This window comes from Pelodiscus sinensis, chromosome 5, assembly GCF_052426305.1.
Source record: "Pelodiscus sinensis isolate ZL-2025 chromosome 5, ASM5242630v1, whole genome shotgun sequence".
NCBI classification, from domain to species: Eukaryota; Metazoa; Chordata; order Testudines; family Trionychidae; genus Pelodiscus; species Pelodiscus sinensis.
In genome coordinates, this window is record NC_143056.1 from 114,776,346 (window position 1) to 114,797,901 (window position 21,556).

Here is a 21,556-nt window from a genome sequence, read left to right on the forward strand (position 1 = left end):
TGTGAGGTGCCTCGGGGGTTCTGGGTCCTGGGCAGGCTCCCTGAAGGCTCCTGGCTCTCGGCCTTCTCCTGCTCCTCCTCCTCCGTGTCTGGGACTGGTCCCTCTGCCCCGGGGTCAATCACCACCCGGGGGGCAGGGACGGCGTGAGTCCCCAGGATGCGGTCCAGGGCCTCAAAGTGGGGGCAGGCCTCTGAGTCGGCCCCTGGCTGGTATGCCCTGGAGTAGGACTGCCGCAGGTCCTTTATTTTACAGTGGACCTGCTCCCGGGTCCGCATGTGGCCACTGGCGGCCAGGCTGGCAGCCATGTGGCTGTAGACGGCTGAGTTCCTGTGGCTAGTGCGGAGATCATGGACGTTGGAGGCCTCCCCCCAAACCTTGATGAGGTCCACGATCTCCACACTTGACCAGGCGGGCGCCCGCCTGTTTCGGCCCCGGGCAGGCTCCTGGGAGCCGCCAGCCTGGTCCTGGGAAGAGGCGGAGGGCTGGGTGGCAGCGGGTGGCTGGCTCATGGCGTGCCAGGTGCAGGGTCTGCTGGCTGGGTGCTGGCAGGCTTGCAACTGGCACAAGCACTGTAGCCAGACCGTGGCCCTTTAAGGGCTCCGGTGCCGGGAGGGGGACAGAAGAGTTTTCCTGGTTTGGCCAGAATGGCCACCAGGGCAAGCTGGAAAGGGCTAGCCTCCCACTAGTTCGAATTAAGTGGCTACACAGCCCTTAATTCGAACTACTTAATTCGAACTAGGAGTTAGTCCTCATAGAATGAGGTTCACCGAGTTCGAATTAAGCGCTCCGCTAGTTCGAATTAAATTCGAACTAGCGGTTTGTATGTGTAGCGTCTATTAAAGTTAATTCAAACTAACGGCTGTTAGTTCGAATTAACTTTGGAGTGTAGACATACCCAGAGCTATTGGCCCCATGGTCCTTGCCATGTTACCTCTGTGGCTGTATCAGCACTGAGATTTTATTCTTAACATATCCCACACCATCTCATAGGAATAGTGGGTGTGCAGCTATACACAAGACATTAGCACTTTCATCACCATGCCATTTCTGCTCAAAACCTCTACACAACATGGGCCAAATCCACTCCCATTAACAAGGCGTCGCTAGGTTGTATCATGTGAACATGCCCATATTCATCAGGGTAGTATCTCCATTGGCTCTCATCATTGGTACCATCGCTGGAGCTGTGCGAGCAGTAGTGCAGCAATGTGAAATTTGAAGGAAATGTTCATTGAAGGCAGCAGTGGCGGCAGGCTGGTCCTGTCCAGTACACTGCACCAGTGAGACCTCTGTAGCTGGTATGGTGTACCAGAAGGACGCTGTTCCACTCCCAGCTCCTCCTTGAGGCGGCCTCTCCCTCAGCTGCACAGCAGCAGCCCCGCAGGAGGACAGGGCTGGGGGGAAGCTGGGAGCAGTATGGCAGCAGGATGAACTTCTAGTGTTCTGCTCCTTCCCCTGCTGCTTGTTCCTCTCAGCAGGGAAAGGAAGAGAACCCTCAGCTTCCCTCCCTCTTCCTCATGTCCCATCAGGGTTCTGCTGTACAGTGCTGGAGGAGACACAGCTCCATGGAGAGGCAGTGGGGAAAGCAACAGAAGTGCCAGCAGCTGCTTCAGGTGTTGTTCCACCCCCAGTCTCCTTCCCAGATAATGAAGGAGGTATCACAGGGAAGAGAAGAGTGTGGGGACCATGGCTAGGGGCAGGGCAGAGTCATATGGAGGGTCATGTGCCCCACCTTAGCTAGTGTCTCCCCTCCCCCGGTACTGGTAAGAAATTGATTTTACTTGCACCACGGATGGGTTTATTTACTAACATTTCCATGGTGCATGCAACCAAGGCCCCCAAGCACCTCGTCAGGTTAGATCGCTGGGTCCAGGCTCTTTTAGATCAGTGGTGCTCAACTTTTTTTCATTTGAGACCCCCAGGGCCAGGAAATTTTTTGTTGGCCCAAAAAAACCCCAAACGTGCCGGGAACATTTTGTTGCGACCCCTTTAATTTAAAGTGCCAGTCGCTCTTCTGCCACACACGCTGTTCCCGTGGTGTGTATGCCGGCCATGAGCCCACAGGTTGCGCCTCACTCTTTTAGATGATTTTTAAAAAAGCAAATGAATGTGTTTACATTTTTTTTTAAATGCTGGATGAACTGAGTGGCTCTTTCCCAGCTCTGCAACTACCCACAGGTGCAACCACAGTGGGGCTAGAAGAATGAAGTCGTCCCAACTCTTGTGACTTTTTACCATGCTCTTGATGGTCCCTCCCAACTCCCAGTGAGGCTTCATTCTCCCACCTAATTCCTTTCCAACCTACCCACTCTCCGGCAAGTTTTTGGCTCTGACTTCACTGCCAACTACTAATACTATTTTAAAGGATATTTACTGAAATAGTATGTGCTAGGAGATGTACCCAGCATTGTTCGGGTCCTTATCTCAATTAATTTTCACTTTTCTTCACTTAAATCATTGCGATGAGAAACTCAGTATGAAGGTTGCCCTAGGGAGAGAGGACTATCCCTAGGTTGCCCTAGGGAGAGAGGGTCTCCCAGCTGCGACAGCCAGAGTGAGGAATGTAGCAAACTGTGCACTTTCCACTCATTTCCTGGAAAAGGAGAACAGTCAGCAATCGCCACATACAAATTGATGGGAAAGCTTCAATTAAAGGGCACCTGAGCAGTGGGAGGTTCGGGGCTGGGGAAGTCCTAGCATGCCCCCAGCCAGCCCCTTTCACCTGCCTATTGATTTTGACTCTTTTCCATATGGTTGTATGAGAAGCAATCCCATTCCAGGCACATCCCTTTCCCTGGCACAACCAAACCCTGATCTTGCTTTAAGTTAGGATAAGAGGAAGCTGCATATCAAATTTGGTGGTCCTAGCTCTTACCGTTTAGGGGAAATCTCTTGAACAAACAAAGGCAAAGTCTCTCAAATATATAGTATAAAAATACAAGCTGGTGTTTTCAAGGGGACCTACGGAAGTTAGGCATTCGGTCCCCATTGAAAGTCATGGCTGCTGAAAATCCTAAGAAATTACCTGGCTTGGTAGGCTCTCTAGCATTGTGGTGCCACAGTCAATAGCATTCTATTGCCAAAACGTAATTTCAAGTCAAGCAGGATGTGTAACAGTGAACAAAGGCGACTAGAGCCCATCACTGGGGATTAGAATCACAGGCGCAGCGATTCAAATTCAAAAATCCCGAGTTCAACCACCCTCAATGTAATGTGAACTGTTGCTTCTTTGATGTCAGCTTTTGTTTTCCTCCCAGTGATTTGTGCCACTGACCTTTTTGCCAGGTTGCTTTGCACTCGTCATTTCCAAGCGATCTGAAACCATTCCAGTTCAGAAAAGTCTGGTTTAGCGCCACAATCCACTGCCAATATCCATCAGGGAGTGTCACTTTTGGAATATTTTGCTGATCTTAATCCATCTCAAGCTACATATATTAGCGTTACAATGACTGAATCTAGCTTCCCCAATCTTTTTACATCCGTTTAACCAGTTAATCAATAAGCTCTGCATGGGGCTGGCAGCTGAGGGCTGGGAGCCAGGAGTCAGCTGCTCTGCAGAGCTGGGACCCCCAGCAGCACCCTGGGCCTGGCAGGAGCCCTGGGGCAGCCATGGTAGCTTCACCCAGCCAGGAACTGGTAGCTCCATGGGGCCGGGATGTGGTAGCCCACCTGGGGTATGACCCCTGGCAGCCCCGGGGGCCAGCAACTAGCAGGAGCCCCCCGGTAGGCTGTGTAACCAATATAATTTTTATCAATGACGCGGTTCATATTTTTATTCATTTTTTACATCCCTAATCCTTACTATGCAAAAACCAAGTGATGTTGAGCTACAGCAGGTAGTTGCAAAAGGCAATGTTGATTAGATGGGGAATAGGTCACTTGTGTTTGTTCAATTATTATTTTATTACTAAATTAATTGATCCTGCTTTCTCCTTGCAGTGCTGTCTGACTCTAAACAGCTGTGAGTTTTTGGGTCTTGGAATAATCCTTAGTTCAATAACCTGTGTGACATGATGAGGTTGGTTTCAGGGATCTACATTTCAACTGGCACCCTTTAGCTTTGCCTGCACTTCTAAAATAAAAGCCCAGCAGCACTTTAAAGTGAAAGTATGGCCCTGGCATCAGCTCTTTCCCAGCGCTTAAGTAAACCACTTCCATGAGGGGAGTAACTAACTGCTTGTTTATACTGGCACTTTACAGAGCCGTAACTTGCTGCACACAGGGTTTTTTTTTTCACACCCTTGAACCAGACAGTTGCAATGCAATAAAATGGCCATGTAGACTTAGCCTTTGTTGGCTATTTCTACAGCTAAGTCAAGGACTAAATGGGCACTAGCCACAGGTCTGCCAGGGGGGATGGAGTGGGTGATTGTCCAGGGGCTCTGGCCCATCACTGCCAGCAGCACAGCAAAGCTAAGGCAGGCTTCCTTTCTGCATTGCTCTGCACTGCTCCTGAAAGTGACGGGCACGCCCCTCTGGCAGTGGCTACTAGGTCAGGAACCAAGGGGTCTTAACACACTGCTTTTGCCCTAAAAACACTAGTTCCACAGCTCCCATTGGCCAGGAACTGTGGTCAATGGGAGTTAGAGGGGTGGTACCTGTGATGGAGTAAAATCACAGAAGTTCTCTTTGGGTTGTACCCTGGTGTGGGATTAACACTGGTATTGTTGCAAAGCGAGATGGGGTCTGTCTGTTACTGACACTGATTGCACAACACAATACATCTGAAATTTCCACAGTATGCTCTTACCTACATGCATTTTGGGAAAAAGGAATGTGATGCATTGGCTCACACATTAGAATATTGTATACCAATTGCTAACCCAGGGGTAGGCAATAATTTTTGCCCAGGGGCCACTTCAAACATTTTTTAATTAGCCTTGGGCCACCCCGGAAGGGGCACGGCCTAAACAGGAAGGGGCAGGGTTACCCCATGATTGGTCTGAGGGTAGGGAAGCCCCTTTGCTCCCGCTTCCCACTAGGTACCCATACCCTGGAAGAGGCTTGGTATTTTTCCCCATATCCAGGCCAATCAGGGCCTGGCGGCGGGGGAGCGCCTGAAGCCTTCTCTACTCTGTCCCCGCCCTAATTGGCCTGGGGGCGGGGGAGCGCAGGGTATCCGCAGGCCGGATCCACCTGCTTGGCAGGCTAAATCCAGCCCGCGGAGGCCCTTTTGCCCACCCCTGTGCTAACCACTACTTCCTGCAGCTTCTGGCTTGGAGATCCTGCACCCCAATATAGACTAGGCCAAATCACATTTAGTTTCTGAGATCTTTCAAGATCAGTGTTTGTGGTAGCATAGCAGAAGGATATGGCACCTAATCTGTTCTCTTCTTCTAGAGCTCAGTGCAGGAACAGGATGTGGGACAAAGGTAGATTGTTAGGTGTAGTCTTTCTAGCCTTCCTCTCATCCTCCATTTCCTCCCCCAACAAGTCACCTGAGTCAGTGGCTAATTCTGTGCTTGAGAATGGTGTAAAGCCCCTCTGCCCAAAGGAGATCCCAGCACACAGAGGGAAGACAGACATGCATGCATCTTTTCAAGAGGCTCAGTGTTCTCCTGGCTGTGTACCATTTCTGCTCCACAGGCCTTTATCCCCCAGAGGCTGCACAGAGGAAGCAATGAGCACAGAACCTGCAATTCTGACAGGCTCTTATATAAGAGGTGCAACACAAGTGGGTGGGGAGTACTTGTGTTCTCCCTATTCTGACCCTGGCCTGCTTTCAGTGAACACCTAGTTTTTCCTCTGCTGAATGATTGTATTTTAATTTCTGAGCTCAGTCACATGGACTCTGAGCTTCAAGGTGTTACTGTCTATTAACATAGGAATCATTAAAACAAAATATGTTTGTTCTCCTTTTTCTCTTCTTTAGGGTTAAAAGATTGACATTAACTTTCTATAAAAATTACATTTTCCTTCCATTATGTTACCTACCAGCCCTGTGTTCTTGAGGAACCAGGGTATGAGACTCATAAAAAATGGAGAACAGCACTTCCAAAGCAAGAACCACACTGAGCTATGGGATATCAAAAGCAGAAAAGATTGGGGAATCTCTGCTCCGTATGCTAATGAACCCATGCCTGCTCACACCCAAATCAGTAATTATCAGATCAATATTAGTAATATATCCTCTATTGGTATCCAAAATACTGACACTGCTTAACAGCATTGTGAGCTTTTTCAAAGAACACCACTCATGGCCAGGAATGATAAGTTTCTATTGTCCAGACTAAACAAAACTTTAGAATACTCCCTTGAACTGTCTGGTTACGCATAAACAAATGCAGTGTTCCCCTTGAACCATTGTTGTGTGTCTACAGAAACTCCTACACTTGCTCAGGAAAAGTGTTTTGATGCCTGGATCTAAAGTCTGCATCAGTTCCATTGGGACTTCATCTGTTTCTCACTGATCATGCTGGGGGGCTCTACACAGCTTTGCCTGTCTCCTGCCCTCTAGACCCCCAGCTGCCATCACCATCTGGGAACCCCGACCAGTTTGAGCTTCATGGAGTAGTGAGATCTCTCTCTCATCTTCTCCTGCCCCCACTACCTCTCTCTAGGTGTAGTCTCCCTGACCCTGCCTCATATGATCCATTATGGTTTGCTAGCCCTAATGTTTGTAATCAGATTTAAGTTAGATTTAATATTGTAACTGTTCTGTCTGTTTGTCTCCCCTTGTATGGTTACTACTTAGAAATAAATAACTTTCATTGTTAAGCGGGTTGTTTCTTTCTCTTTTTCTCTCTCCCTCGCTTTCCCTCAGGGGTGTTGTTTTGGCTTCCCCATTCACTCTGCAACAACGCTTCTTGTATCTAAGTTAAAGATCCCTATAGCGCCCCAAAATCCTGCAGGATGTGCTCATCAAGTGGGTTACTAGCAGAATAATTGTGGTGTGAAAGTGGGGTTAGGGAGGTGGTGAACCTGGGGGCATATGAGGGCGGCAGCTTAAAGTGCTGTTAAACCCAGCCCACTGATCCCGAGTCCAAACAACACCCCTGAGAGAGAGTGAGGGAGAGAAAAAGAGAGAGAAGCAAGCAGCTTAACAATGAAAGTTCTTTATTTCTAGGTAGTAATAGGGATGTGTCGACTGGTTGACACACTAGTCAATTAGACACTCCTCCCCCCCCCCCCCCCCGGCTGCCTCTATCAGAAAGAGGCAGCGGGAGGGGGGGGATGGGAGTGAAGGAAGTGCTTCAAAGCGTCAGCGCTGCCTGGAGGCCAGGGCCAAACCCTGGGCTCCACATGGTGCTCCCGCTTTGAAATGCCACATGCATGCAGCCCAGGACCAGCTGGGGACTCTCCCGCTGACCATGCGGCTCCTGCTGACCATGTGGCTGACCCTGGACTCCATGCAGTGCTGCCACTTTGAAACACCGCAGGTAGCACGGGGCCAGCTAAGGACTGCTTGGGTCCCCCGCTGCTGGCCCCGTGCTCCCCGCAGTGCTTTCGCCTTTGAAGTGTAGCAACAGCCTTGAGGCTATTGCTAGACTTCAAAAGTGGAGGCGCCCTTATCGACTAATAGAATAGTCGATGCAACTTGCATCGACTATTCAATTAGCCAATTAATCTAAATGTAACATCCCAAGGTAGTAACCATACAAGGGGAGACAAAGGGGAGGGTAACAGCTTGGCATTGTGGCATTACCCAGCCTGCTGAGTCCAGTGAAATATAACGAATGAGTCAGCTTGTGAGTGCTGATTAACTTGTCCTCTCAGGCATGCTCTGTTAGTGGATGTGAGTGTCTGTGTTCATCTGCTTCTAGGGCAGAAAGAACCCAATTTTGGGGAATATAGTTCCTGCAGAAGACTTTCATTGGGAGGGACTTGGCAGCAGGGAGAAGTATAGCTCTATATGAGAGCACAAGCAGCACACTAAGGCTATGTATACACAGCAGTGTTATTTTGGAATAACGACCTCTATTCCGAAATCATGTAGTGCGCGTCTACACAGCAAGCCTGTTATCTCTAAATAAATTTGAAATAACAGGCTTCTTGCTCCAACTCCTGTAAACCTCAGGCTACATCTACACTGGCATGATCTTGCACAAAAGCTTTTTTGCGGAAGAGTTCTTGTGCAAAAACTCTTCCAGAAGAGAGCATCTACACTGGCATGTGCTTTTGAGCAAGAGATGTGCTTTTGTGCAAGAGCATCCATGCCAGCGTAGATGCTCTCTTGTGCAAGAAAGCTCTGATGGCCACTTTAACCATGGGGCTTTCTTGTGCAAGTAATTCATGCTGCCTGTCTACACTGGCCTCTTGAGCAAGAACAGTTGCACAAGAGGGCTTATTCCTGAGCGGGCGCATCAGAGTTCTTGCACAAGAAGCACTGATTTCACACATTAGAACGTCAGTGTTCCTGGGCAAGAACTCGTGGCCAGTGTAGACAGGAAGCAAGTTTTTGCACAAAAGTGGCCGCTTTTGCGCAAGATTGCGGCAATGTAGACACAGCCTCATAGTATGAATAGTAAGGGGAGTCAGGGGAAGAGTGCTCTGTTTCAAAATAACTACTGTGTAAACAGCACCAAAAGTCGAAATAAGCTATTTCGATGTAAGCTATGCAATTAGCATGGCTTAAGTTGCGTAGCTTATTTTGAGTTTAGCTGTGCTATGTAATGCACCCTAATAGAAATATTAACTTCCCTCCCCATAGGAGTAATCCTAATAAATAAGCATATCCCAGAGTAATGGGCAAATCTGGTAACAAATTGGTGGAATAACATGGGCAGCACGTGATCATAATCACAGGGTACTTGTTGAGTAGTAGCTGCAGAGTGGGGAAACTGAGACATAAACGTGAGCAAAAATTTTTTCTAGCTTCCTTTTTTTTTTTTGGTAGCCTAAGCTCTTTTAGAGAGGTCCTTCTATCTTTCCCATAGAATATTAGGTAAAACTCTGTAAGATTTAAGTTAAGAATTGTGCTTGGAAAAATTGTAGGACAGTGCAATAAGGAATTAAATATTGTAAAAGTTCTGTGTGGTTTAAGTTAAGATTTGTGCTTGGAATTATTGTAGGACTGTGCAGTAAGAAGTTAAATATTGTGCCTTGAAAGTAAATATTTAAAGCTATATTGTGACTGAGTGCGTAAAGATCACTAGTAAAATAAGGGAAGTGGAGATGTCTGAGAAAACCCTTTTGGCTGCTCGCTTGAGACAGGAGAAACCGAAGAGGTTAGAGAAATGGGCAATGAAGAAGGGGAAGTGCCCCCTGGGAAAGGGGGTGTTTTAAGGGTGAAACAAGTCTGAACTTTGAGCAATACTGAACAACCATTAAGCCACAAGGTAGTGCAGTTGCTGCATAGGCATTGTGTTATGCATGTCTAGATATGGCTGAAATGGTAAAGGGATGGCAGGAACTTGGGGAATGGGTGGGGAGCAAGCAGAAGGCCCCTGGCAGTGAGGGAACTGGTGTGTGAGACAAGGGCGGCCAGGGAGGCTGGGGAAGAGAAGGCACTTGCCAGCTGTGGGAGCTGAGGGGCGAGAAAAAGGCCACTGGTTGGGGGAGGGAGGAGAGAAGAAAGCCCTGCAGAATGGGGACCCCCCATCACAAGCCCTTTCTCATCTCCCCCAACCCTCACTCTCGCACCCCCCACACACCTCTAATCTTCTGCTCTGCCCTCCCTCCCCCATCCCCAAGGCCCTGCCCTGTCTCCTGCACTCCCCACATCACCAGCCCCCTCCCCTGAAGGACCTGGGCAACACCGGGTAAGTCTTCTAGTTAATATAAACATTTATTAATGTACACATATAGGCTACTTCTACACTGGCCCCAAATTCTGGAAAAGAGATGCAAAGCAGGTAAGTCAGCATAGGGAAATCCGCGGGGGATTTAAGTAGGAATAAGATTTCAAGTAGGAATAAGAGATCCTCCGGAAAAGGGCTTTATTCCGGAGGATCGCGCCAGTCTAGACGCTTTTTTTCCGGCTTTTCCCCAAGCCGGAAAAAAAGCGGCGGACATGTTTATTTAAATCCGCAGGGGATATTTAAATCCCCCGCGGATTTAAATAAACATGTCCGCCGCTTTTTTTCCGGCTTGGGGAAAAGCCGGAAAAAAAGCGTCTAGACTGGCGCGATCCTCCGGAATAAAGCCCTTTTCTGGAGGATCTCTTATTCCTACTTGAAATCTTATTCCTACTTAAATCCCCCGTGGATTTCCCTATGCTGACTTACCTGCTTTGCATCCCTTTTCTGGAATTTGGGGCCAGTGTAGACCTAGCCATAATGTATTGATGCTCTTTTCTTCTAAGGATTTAAAAAATAATTATATATGTCTAAAAGACAATTATTTTAAAAAATCATTAGAAGAAAAGAACATTAATAAAGTCTCGGGGCAGTCTGCATGTTGATTTTCTTAGCTAGTTTTTGTCCCAGTCTGTCTCATGTTGAGATACCCGCAGTGACTTCAGTGGCAGATGGATGTGCTAAGCCCCTGATCATACCCTTCGGGGACCTGATCCCTGCTTTAGTTAGGTATAGCTATGGACACTAAATGCAATAGTGCAGCTATAGCAAATGGGACAGAATACTTATTTAGAATTTTCTGATTCAGAGCCATGGACACTGGTTGACAGGAGGAAGGATGGTTGTGTGGTTGATTTCTTGGGATAAGACTCAAAAGACACAGGTTCTGTTTCTGACTGACCCTGTCACCTTACACAAGTCATTTAGGGCTTGTTCTTACCCAGAGCTAAGCTCCCCTATGATGTTGGCTCTTCTTCAATGGAAAGTAGGAGTGCAGAGAGAGAAACACTAAACCACTCCATATCTCAATTCCCTATGTGTTCATCTGTGATAATAACACGTTGACTGTCTTCTTTATTTAAATTGTAAGCTCTCTCAGACAGAAATTGATCCTTACTATGTATATATATGGCACCTAGCACCATGAGACTCTGATCTTTGTTACCTCGACTGCAATTAATAGAGCACAATACTGTGCTGGAGTATGTTCCTTTGTAAGCAGTAAAGAACTGTTGTGCTCAGTGTTCTTCCTTTCTGTTTGGACAGAGGTTCTTTTTCTCCTGACATGGAAAAGAACACAGTGGATTTCACCTACAAGTTGAGCCTTCTCACCATAATTCACTCTCCTTGTCACTCTGGGCAACTCCATTCTCTTTTGTACATTTTGTAAAATCTAGCCTCCTCCCAGACTGATTATAGGAGGAGCCTGAGGCCAACCCTTGAGCTCAGGGCTCAGTTCAACAACCTGATTATAAGGATTTAGAAACATTTTTCTCCTGACCCTTCTTTTCTGGGGGGTTCTACACCTTACAGCCTTGTTAACCTTTCTACAGATATATAATTAAAAAAAAAAACCCTGGGTATAAACAAAATTAACTGTGCAAGCCTTGAAGCAATAACACCAGGGCATTTCCAGAGGGCTAATGACCAGCTGTTAAGAACCAATGGTCCTGAGGTACTGTCATGAGCCACTAATTCCTAGGAAATGACTTGTGCTGTGACAGTGATTGCTGCAGTAGGATGAGTAGACAGAAAAAACATTTTGGGGAAAAAAAACCACCCACATTTTGTTAATTTTTCATGTGCTGTCCCTGCTGGTAGTGTGAATCACAGCTCTGCAAGCCAGACATTGCTAGAGATTCCTTTGCCCCGACCACTGGCAAAGTACGCTGTGAAAAGCATAGATTCTGAGTCAGCAAACCACTTCAGCATGTGCTTAATTCACTTACACACATGCTTTTGTGAATTGGTTTGTTTGCTGAATCAGGGCCTTAGGGAGAAAGAATAGTTTTCTGGCTCAGACATAGGCCTGGGATTTGCAGAGGTAGGTTATGTGGATCTTGTTGCTGACTTTCTACATGCAATTTACTGGTAACAGCCTTTCCCTCACTCTCTTTCCCAGTGTGTAAAACAGTGACTCTAATACTTGTCTACCTTCTAAGTGTTGTGAAGCTTAATTTAGTACTGGGACTTTTTTATTTATATTTAGTGACTGCTGTGGTCCTCATCACTGTAGTATTACATTAGAGTGCCGTTTACAATGCTTTGGAATCCTTGAATGGAGGGTGCTAAATACATGCAAAGTATTATTTTCTCCTTTTCAAAACTAGTTTAGAATGTGGTTTGATTATGGTAGTTATTTAAAACCAAGGGATATTTTTCATGAAGATTTTTACTGTTAACAAAGTTCAGGAAATACCTATTTACCCAGTAGAGTGTGATGTTCTTTAATGCTTGTATCAACAAAATCTTGCTTTTAACATTTATTAGGAGCTGGCTTGTGACGAAGACATTGTTGTGCTGCTCATATGTGTGTGCGAGGAGCTGGGAGGGGAGACGGCGCAGCTCTGTGGAGCTTGTTACCTGTGCACTCTAGAAGCAGCAATACAATGCAACAGCACAAAGCAGCACAGGGTTTTCTTGTAGCTCCTTTCCTGCATGCAGGCTGGACACAGTCTGCGTTTGTTTGGTTTAAGTTTCTCCTGTGGAAGGCACTGTCCCTGCTTATGACGGTGGAAATCAGGCATGACACCAATATAAAACTGATGTGAGGTCCAAATCAAGTCCTCTAAGTACATCCACAAGAGTAGAATTCAACAGCTTGGAATGAGCCCATGTGTTTCAAAGCAAGTGCTCCTGCTCTCCTGAAACACTCAAAAGACTAAACACAATACACACATAAACAAAAGACATTGAAATAGCTTTAGAGATCTGCTGCCTTAACTGACTAATGAAGAAAACGCTGTCCAAATTGAAATGTTTATGGTATGCAACAATATGATATGTGTGTTTTAAAAAAAAAATCACTTCCGGCTTCCTGGGGAAAGCTAGAGAATGTTTCACAGGGAGGCAGATTTTGCAAAATTAAATCAGTACTTCCTATTCATTTTTTCTTTGTGTTGTTACTTTTCACTTTTGTTTTACTTCTATGTACGCTGCAGCCATTTTTTAAATCGTCTATGTGTGTTTCCCAGATCTGTTTGTCCTCTTCTATAATTCTGTATTTTTCTGTTTATGCAATTGTTTAGAACAGTGTTTCTCATCCTTTTTTTATAAAGTACGCTTTTTCAAAAAAAATATATATACAGGGCTTGCCAAACCGCGGCGAGCCCTGCTTGCCAGCTGCGGTGTCCAGCGATCTGCGCATGTGCAGATTGCCCGAACCCGGTTCTTCCAGGTTGTAATCTACTCACCACGGGCGAGTGGATTACATTATTTGTCGAGCCCTGTGTGTGTGTGTGTGTGTGTGTGTGTGTGTATGTATATACACACGCGTGTGCACACACACAAGTACCCCCAGTACCTACAGTTTTTAGACACACACAAATTTTTTCTACTGTTGCAACACATTTGTGTAAACAACGTAATCATAATCAGGCGGGGGATGAAATTTTGGGGTGTAAAAAGTACAAAAATAATAAAGCGCTATAAAACTTAAAACACATTCAATTTTCTCCACATTTCAGTTGTGTTGACATACCCCCTAGACATCTCTTGAGTACCCTTAAGGGTACTCGTACCACTGGTTGAGAAACACTGGTTTAGAAGTCCATCCTTAGGGTATGTCTACACTACCCCGCTAGTTCGAACTAGCGGGGTAATGTATGCATACCGCACTTGCTAATGAAGCCCGGGATTTGAATTTCCCGGGCTTCATTAGCATAAGCGGGGAGCCGCCATTTTTAAATCCCCGCTGCTTCGAACCCCGTGCAGCGCGGCTACACGGGGCTCGAACTAGGTAGTTCGGACTAGGTTCCTATTCCGAACTACCGTTACTCCTCGTGAAACGAGGTGTACCGGTAGTTCGGAATAGGCACCCTAGTCCGAACTACCTAGTTCGAGCCCCGTGTAGCCGTGCTGCACGGGGTTCGAAGCAGCGGGGATTTAAAAATGGCGGTTCCCCGCTTATGCTAATGAAGCCCGGGAAATTCAAATCCCGGGCTTCATTAGCAAGTGCGGTATGCATACATTACCCTGCTAGTTCGAACTAGCGGGGTAGTGTAGACATACCCTTATTCACTTAAGCATTTGACAAAGACCCATGGAAGTCAATGGGATTTAAACATGTCCTTAAAGCTAAGCACATGGGTAAATGCTTTGCTAAATAGAAATGGAGTTAAGCAGATAAGTTTAATTCAGTACCTGCTTAAGTGCTTTGCTGAACTGAGGCTTTATTTAGCACCTTTGGTGTATGGATCTGGAATGAAAACATGGTTCCGGAGGGTATTGATTCAAGGACATAAGAATGGCCATACTGGGTCACACCGAAGATCCATCTAGTCCAGTATCCTGTCTTCTGACAGTGGCCAATGTCAGGTGCCCCAGAGGGAATGAACAGAACAAGCAACCAACAAGTGTCACCCATTCCCAGTTTCTGACAAAAAGAATGTAGGGACATTATACCTGCCCATCCTGTCTAATACCCTTTGATGGATCTATCCTCCATGAATTTATCTAGCTCTTTTTTGAACCCTGTTATAGTCTTGGACTTCACAAAATTATCTGGCAGGGAGTTCCACAGGTTGACTGTGTGCTGAGTGAAGAAGAACTTCCTTTGGTTTGTTTTAAACCTCCTGTCAATTAATTTCATGTGGTGATCCCCAGTTCTTGTGCTGTGGGAAGAGTATTAAGTGTTATGGGAAGAGTCAAGGGGTGAGTGCATATTTGAAACCTATAATTTACCTTTGTGTGATACTGCTGCAGAGAGAACTGGAAACTGAGTCTTGTGGAGTTTCTGACTGATTATTCCCTCGTGAGTTGGAGAGAAAAGTGGGATTTACCCCATTGCAAGTCACAAAATTTGAGCCCATCTGCCAATAAATAGCACCAGGTTCTCCAGCCCTCTGAGAATTTCAACACAGCCCGCTCTGATTGGGTATCTTCCCTACTTCCTCACCTTAGAAAAAAGCAGTCAGTCCAGTCAGAAGCAGGCTTTGCTCTCTTCCTCTACCTTTAGGAGCTGAAAGCATTTTCATGGGAGGGAAGGCAGAAGAAACAGCCAAACAGTGCAGCAGGATTCTGCTCCCTTTTCTTCCCTCCCCAGTTGTGAGCAATGTGATGCCTCCTCAGCTCCCCTTTTCTCTCCTCCCTGCAACATTAGGCCTGAGAAGAAGCAAAGGAAACCTTACTGCCATCTCTCTAGACATAGGAGAAGGTGATGAAAACCCCCCAGAGCTGCAGGAGGGAAAAACAAATAGGTATGGGGTGTGTGTGTGTATGGAGGGCAGATATGGAGGCAGAATTCATAGGGGCTGGAGAGACAGGACAAGACTGATTTCAGAGTTGGAGGAAAGAATTAATTGGTGGGCATGGGGGAGGGAGCTAAGCAACTAGTTGACTATTCGATAAAGAAAAGCAAAAAATTGGGGGTGATGGACACATGATTTTTTGAACCTTTATTTTCTCTGGACCTTGATTATACCTTAACCAAGAAATTTGGACTAGGGATGTAAAATCCCATTTAATTGGTTAGATGTTTAAACATAGTGTTTAACTGGTTATCTGCTTAAAGGGGAGTGCCCTTCCCCCTCCCTCTCCTCCCCCTACCCCCCGGCTGCAGGCAGGGGGCACTCTAGCTGGCGCAGAGCAGCCTGGACTGGGCCCGCTGTGGACACGCCAGACCTGCCATGGATAGGGGCTGCTCCAGTCGGTTGGAGCAAGGGTGAGGTTTACTGGTTAACCATTCACATCCCTAATTTGGACCTTGACAAAGAAAATAGTTATGCCTAATGTACAGCATCCTTGTCAGGAATAACCTTTGGTAGACATCTTGGAATATGTTTTATTCCCTGGGGCAGTGGTCTCCAACCTTTTCAACGACAAGGTCATTTCTTCAGGGTAAGTGCAATGTAAGATCTACCTCAAACCCAAATATCCTTGCCCCACTTCCTTTCCACCCCTCCTCTGAGGCCCTCTACCAACATGTTTCCTATTCCCCAACCATGGAATATCTCTCCTAAAATTGCAGTGGTTTGTGACCTAGGCTGGGAGATATTCAGCCTGGACCAGTGACAGATATAAGGTTAGATGCTTCATGATTCCACAAGACTAGAAATATTGGGTGAAATCCAGACCTCAATGAAATCAATGGGAGTTTTGCCATTTATTTCAAAGTTGAGGATTTCGTTTATGACCTTTATACTATAGAAAAGCAGAGATTTCCAACTTTTCAGTGGGACATAGAGCATTTGTTTCTGGTCCTGGAAGTTCCCAAGATATCTGACCTTTAAATCACTACATCGTGTTTACAAAAAGCTATTTAAAACAATGTTAAAGGTTATTAATATAATAATGTAATAGATATTAATTATTAACATATTGTATTTCCTGTCAGGGTGTATGCAGTTGGATTTATGGGGCAAGATTCTAGATCTTGTACTAGGCTCAGTTCATCCAAGACCTGAAGCGTAGGGGAAAGCAACTGTTACCCACTTTTCCATTCCTCTGATTCTGGGGCATCCAGAAGAGAGGGCAAGGTGGAGTGTCTATAGAATAAAGGATGGCCCAGTATGGTTTAAACGTTTGGGGGTAACCTGCACAGCTCACTTGTAGAGCCTGGGAAACATTTTCAAGCATATTTTTATTGTTGAAAAATGCTTTTTCCTCAGAATCAATGTATTTCACAAACCCAGTGTGATTTCAATGATTTAAAAAAAAAATCAGAGAAAAAATTCAAAATTTAAATGAAAATCTTTTTGTTTAGAAGGGGGAAAAAACCAAATTTCTACAAAATATTTTATATATAATTGTTTTATTTGAGAATGTTTTATGGATTTAGTTTGGGATTTTTCCAATCAGCTCTAGCTACTTGTTTAATGAACATTCGTGAGCCATCCCAAACAGATTCTCATAAAGCTTTGATTACCACCCCATCATGCATTCTCTTTCTTCTCACTAAATGTGTGTATAGAATATTTTAGTGAGTCGCTTTCTAATCTTAGATGTATCTGTAAATAATAAATCTAACCTTAATTAGACAACAAAAAACAGTTACTGCCATGCTTTACAACAAAGGCTCTAATTCAGGGCCTTACTTTTATCTGTGACTATCCCCCCATGCTTTATGAAGTTTGGTTTATGAATATAAGAACATAAGAATGGCCATGCTGGGTCAGACCAAAGGTCCATCTAGCCCAGTATCCTGTCTGCCGACAGTGGCCAATGCAAGATGCCCCAGAGGGAGTGAACACAACAGGTTATCATCAACTGAATCCTCTCCTGTCGCTCATTTCCAGCCCCTGACAAACAGAGGCTACAGACACCATTTCTATCCATTCTAACTAATACGTATTAATGGACCTAACCTCCATGAATTTATCTGGTTCCCTTTATTTGTTTTAAACCTGCTACCTATTAATTTAATTTGGTGACCCCCTAGTTCTTATGTTATGAGAACAAGTAAGTAACTTTTCCTTATTCACTTTCTCCATACTTGTCATGATTTTATAGACCTCTAATCTCATAAGGCAACATTTCCAAACTCCTAATAATTTTTGTTGCTCTTTTTTGAACCTTTTCCAAAGCTGACATATCTTTTTTGAGATGAGGAGACTACATGTGTACACAGAATTCAAGATGTGGGAGTACAGTAAAACTCCAGTTGTCTGGCATCCAGTGGTCCGGCACTCCTTATAGTCCAGCACCACCTGGAACCCGGAAGTGCTCCAGGCAGCCGGACAATTGGAGCTGCTGTGCCCTGGGCTTCCCGGAGTCAGCCGCTGGTCAGTTTCAGCAGTGCCTGAACTGGGGAAGTTTGGGGCAGAGCAGCTGGAGTGCTGCTGGGTTGGTCCCGCAGCGCCGAGGGGCGGCGCTAGGGGACCAACCCAGCAGCACCCCAGCTGCTCTGCCCCGGTCTTCCCCAAGTCAGCCGCTGGTCAGTTTCAGCAGCGGCTGACTTGAGGATGCCTGGGGCAGAGCAGTTGGGGTGCTGCCGGGTTGGTCCTGCAGCACCGCCCCCCCGATTCCCCCACCCCACTCCAGACCCCTCATAGCCCCCCCTTCCGATAGTCCGGCATATCTGATAATCCAGCACCCCTTTGGTCCTAAAGGTGCTGGATTATCGGAAGTTTACTGTACCATGGATTTATATAGAGGCCATAAGAGATTCTCTGTCTTATTGATATCTTTTTTTAATGATTTCTAACATTCTGTTTGCTTTTTTGACTGCCACTGCAGATTGAATAGTCACAGAGAGGTAGCTGTGTTAGTGTGATCTTAGTAAAACAAAAACAAGCAGTCATGTAGCACTTTAAAGACTAACAAGATAGTTTATTAGGTGATGAGCTTTTGTGGGACAGACCCACTTTTTCAAATCATATTCTGAAAGCGAATTGGCATGACCATTATATAACACAGGGATACACTGAAAAAAGACAAACATTGGGAATGTTTACACAGCAAAGTTATTTCGAAATAACAGCAGTTATATCAAAATAACTTACCTAGCATCTACACAGCCATTCTGTTACAGGGAGTCCCTGGGGGTATGTCTACACTACCCCGCTAGTTCGAACTAGCGGGGTAATGTATGCATACCGCACTTGCTAATGAAGCCCGGGATTTGAATTTCCCGGGCTTCATTAGCATAAGCGGGGAGCCGCCATTTTTAAATCCCCGCTGCTTCGAACCCCGTGTAGCGCGGCTACACGGGGCTCGAACTAGGTAGTTCGGACTAGGGTCCTATTCCGAACTACCGTTACTCCTCGTGAGACTGAATTTTTAAACTGCTGTTATGTGCTGTTGAGATATGCACTCAATATCTGAACTTCTACTAAAAAGCATTTTACTTAGAAACGTAAAGTACCTGAAAGAACTTTTCTAAAGGAGTTATCTAGATTTTTCAAATCTGAGTGGAAGCACCTTTATTTTTACAAACAAGATAATGACAAATCTGTTTAGGTTACAAATTTTAGCTCTCAATCCTGCAACTCAAACATAAAGAAAACTTTGTGTGTGCTTAGCTCCACTTCTTAGGAACTGTAAAACTATATAGTTGTACACGTGCTTCAGTGTTTTAAAGATTTTACATTTTGTAAAAGCGATGTCTTTAAAAAAACTTTTTTCAACAATGGTTTTATCATTAAAAAGCAAACTAAAATAGATTTTAAGCAGATTCAGTCATTAACTTGCAGTGGTCCTAACTCAAGCATTACAACCTTGAAGCACCTCTTAGAGCTTGAAGGTGAGATTAAGAGGAAGCTGACTAGGAAACAAAGAAAACCCAACAAATGGTCTGGTAGCACTTTGTAGACTAACCCAACATGTAGATGGTATCATGAGCTTTCGTGGGCACAACCCACTTCTTCAGATAACTTTGGTCATCTGAAGAAGTGGTCTGTGCCCAGGAAAGCTCATGATACCATCTACATGTTGGGTTAGTCTATAAAGTGCTAGCAGACCATTTGTTGTTTTTTCTGTAACAGACTAACTTGGCTACCCTTGAAGTCTATGAAACCAAACTGAAGCTAACTTGTCTGTTTTCATTGTCCAAAGAGAATGACCCCTAAAAAAATACATTACTGTGAATTTGCAAAATGGGACATATAATACTAGCGTCTTTTGACACTGAAAGGAACTATTTCAGACAGCTTCCTGGGGGTGAAGTGTTTCACTAAGTCATTTCTGAGCACCCGTTTTCGTTTTCTCCCCCACTCGTGTTTCCCTAGTAGTTGAACGTTCATAAAGTACAAATCTAAACGTTAGCGGGGAGAGGAAATGAAAACTTCTTTTATTAGCATACTCAAGAACTGACTGGCCCTGGTAAATCTCACCCTGTTTGGGTGGTATGTGTACTCACATCAGTGCTTACGGGAAATCAGGAGTATCACAATGAAAATGTACATGCCTGATGTGCGTTGGTTTGGATCTGTTTTTCGAGTCCTGCTGTGGACAGTCTTCTGCTCTGGAAACGTTGCCCCCAGCCCCATGTGCTCCGAGGAGCAGCGGGCTGCAGGGCGAGAGAGAGAGCCACCCTGGGGAAGAATGTCCTTTTGCCAGAGCCCGAAGGGGGGAGGAGAGCGTCGCGCTCCGGCTCCATTTCCAAGTCGATTGCAGAAAAGAATGTGGGAGGGCTAGAAAAGTTTTGAGCGAGCCACTTCCTTGTCCAGCGCGCTGGGAGCCAGAAAGAGGGAACGTCCGAGTCAGGGGAGGAGGGAAGCGCGAGCAACCACTTCCCAGCAGAAAAAGGGCCTTTTAAACCCTTGACAACAAGCGGCCAAGTCCTCCCCCTGGCAGCGGCGGAAGCAGTGAGTGCTCGGAGGGGAGGCGACTCTCCGCCGAGCCTCGCTGGGAGTCCTGCCCCGCGCATCGCGCTCCACCCTGCCGGGGACTTGCTCCCGCATTTCCAGCTGGGGCGCGCTGCAGGCGGAGCCAGCTAGGGACCCGGGCCGCTGTGAGTGTTGGGGGGCGCAGCCCTGCCATGCCCCTGGGAAAGCCGGGATCGGGCTAAGCGCGCAGCGGGGAGAGCTCGTCGGGACCATGAGGCAGCCAGGGCAGCTCTTCTTCCTCCGCCTGCTGCTCCTGCTCTGCCTCCCCAAGGTAAGGCGCCCTGAGGGAGCGCGGCCCTGCCACATCCCCCGCGCCGGGCAACCTGCCCTTTCTCTGCCCCTGGCGTCTCCCCCGGGCTCCCCGCCTCCCCTCTCCTCCGCGCCCCCCGCCTGCCCCACATCACCCCCCTCGCCAGCCACCTGTCGGGGCGTTCGCCGCTGCTTTGGCGAGAGGTTCCTCCCCTGGCCCTGGGGACTAGGCTCCGGGGCTAGGGCGCTCAGCGGCGTCTCGCTAGGGATCCAGTGGAAAGCAGTTCCCGAGACCCCCGGCGGAGTAGCGGGCCGTGCTGGCTGGGAGATGTGGGGCTGGCACCCCGGCGGGGAGGTGGGTCACAGCAACAGGGGCTGGAGCGGGGCCACCTGCCTGTGGGGCGGTGGGGGAGGTTTCAGAGCCAGGCAGGTGCTCTGCTCGGTCAGCTGGGCCGGCTGGGTGTGTCTGGAGGCCAAGTGCGCTGCGCTCTGACAGGGAATGCACTTCAGTTCATCCTAAGGGCACGGTCCTGAAAAGCGACCAAAGGTCTGGGGGAGGGTGGGAGGTGCTCCACTTGCAAAATTCCGTCAAGGAGCCTAGGCTGCAGAGGGCAGGACCCCAGCGCTCACCAAAAATCAGGCCTCCTCAGGGTGTTTCTGGTTGGGCACCTGAATACCAAAGAGCCCCACATCACTACTTACCAGTTTTGACAATCCTGGCCTGCAGATGAACTTTAGCTCATTCACTGGGAACAAGCACTGCCCAGAAAGCTTCTGAAGTAAACAGGCCAAGTTCAGTTATTAGCTTAAGGGCAGTGGAGAATTGGAAACTTGATGTCTTGAAGCAGGCCAAGAAAAGGTTTGATTCTCTGCTTGCTTAGACAAGTTTCACACTTGGGAGAAAGTCCACTTAAATCAACAATTTAAAGCAGGGGCAAGCAGCTTGCCATTGTTCAGTATCCAGCTGTGGAAGACCACCAGATATTATCAAAAAAGACACGATGCGGCTATTTCTTGCACATTTCCGTTTCTTTTAAGAATACTTTTCCCAACGTTTTCCACTGTGTTCTGATCCAAGTTTGGTAA

The 21,556-nt window shown here is 46.6% G+C and overlaps 1 protein-coding gene across 5 annotated transcripts in view; it reads left to right on the top strand.

Annotated features, from left to right (window-relative positions):
• The first annotated feature begins 19,745 nt into the window (after positions 1-19,745).
• The window catches only part of PTPRJ (protein tyrosine phosphatase receptor type J), a 144,295-nt gene continuing 142,484 nt past the window's right edge, over positions 19,746-21,556 (top strand). For 3 of the 5 annotated variants that reach the window (XM_075928125.2, XM_089778664.1, XM_075928128.2), the window contains exon 1: positions 19,746-20,492. Coding sequence is in view for 1 of the 5 variants with exons in the window: in XM_075928126.2 (XP_075784241.2) it covers positions 20,433-20,492 (60 nt within the window). In the remaining 4 variants the exon portion in view is untranslated. The remainder of the gene's footprint in view (positions 20,493-21,556) is intronic. The other 2 variants (XM_089778666.1, XM_075928126.2) reach the window with 2 other exon arrangements.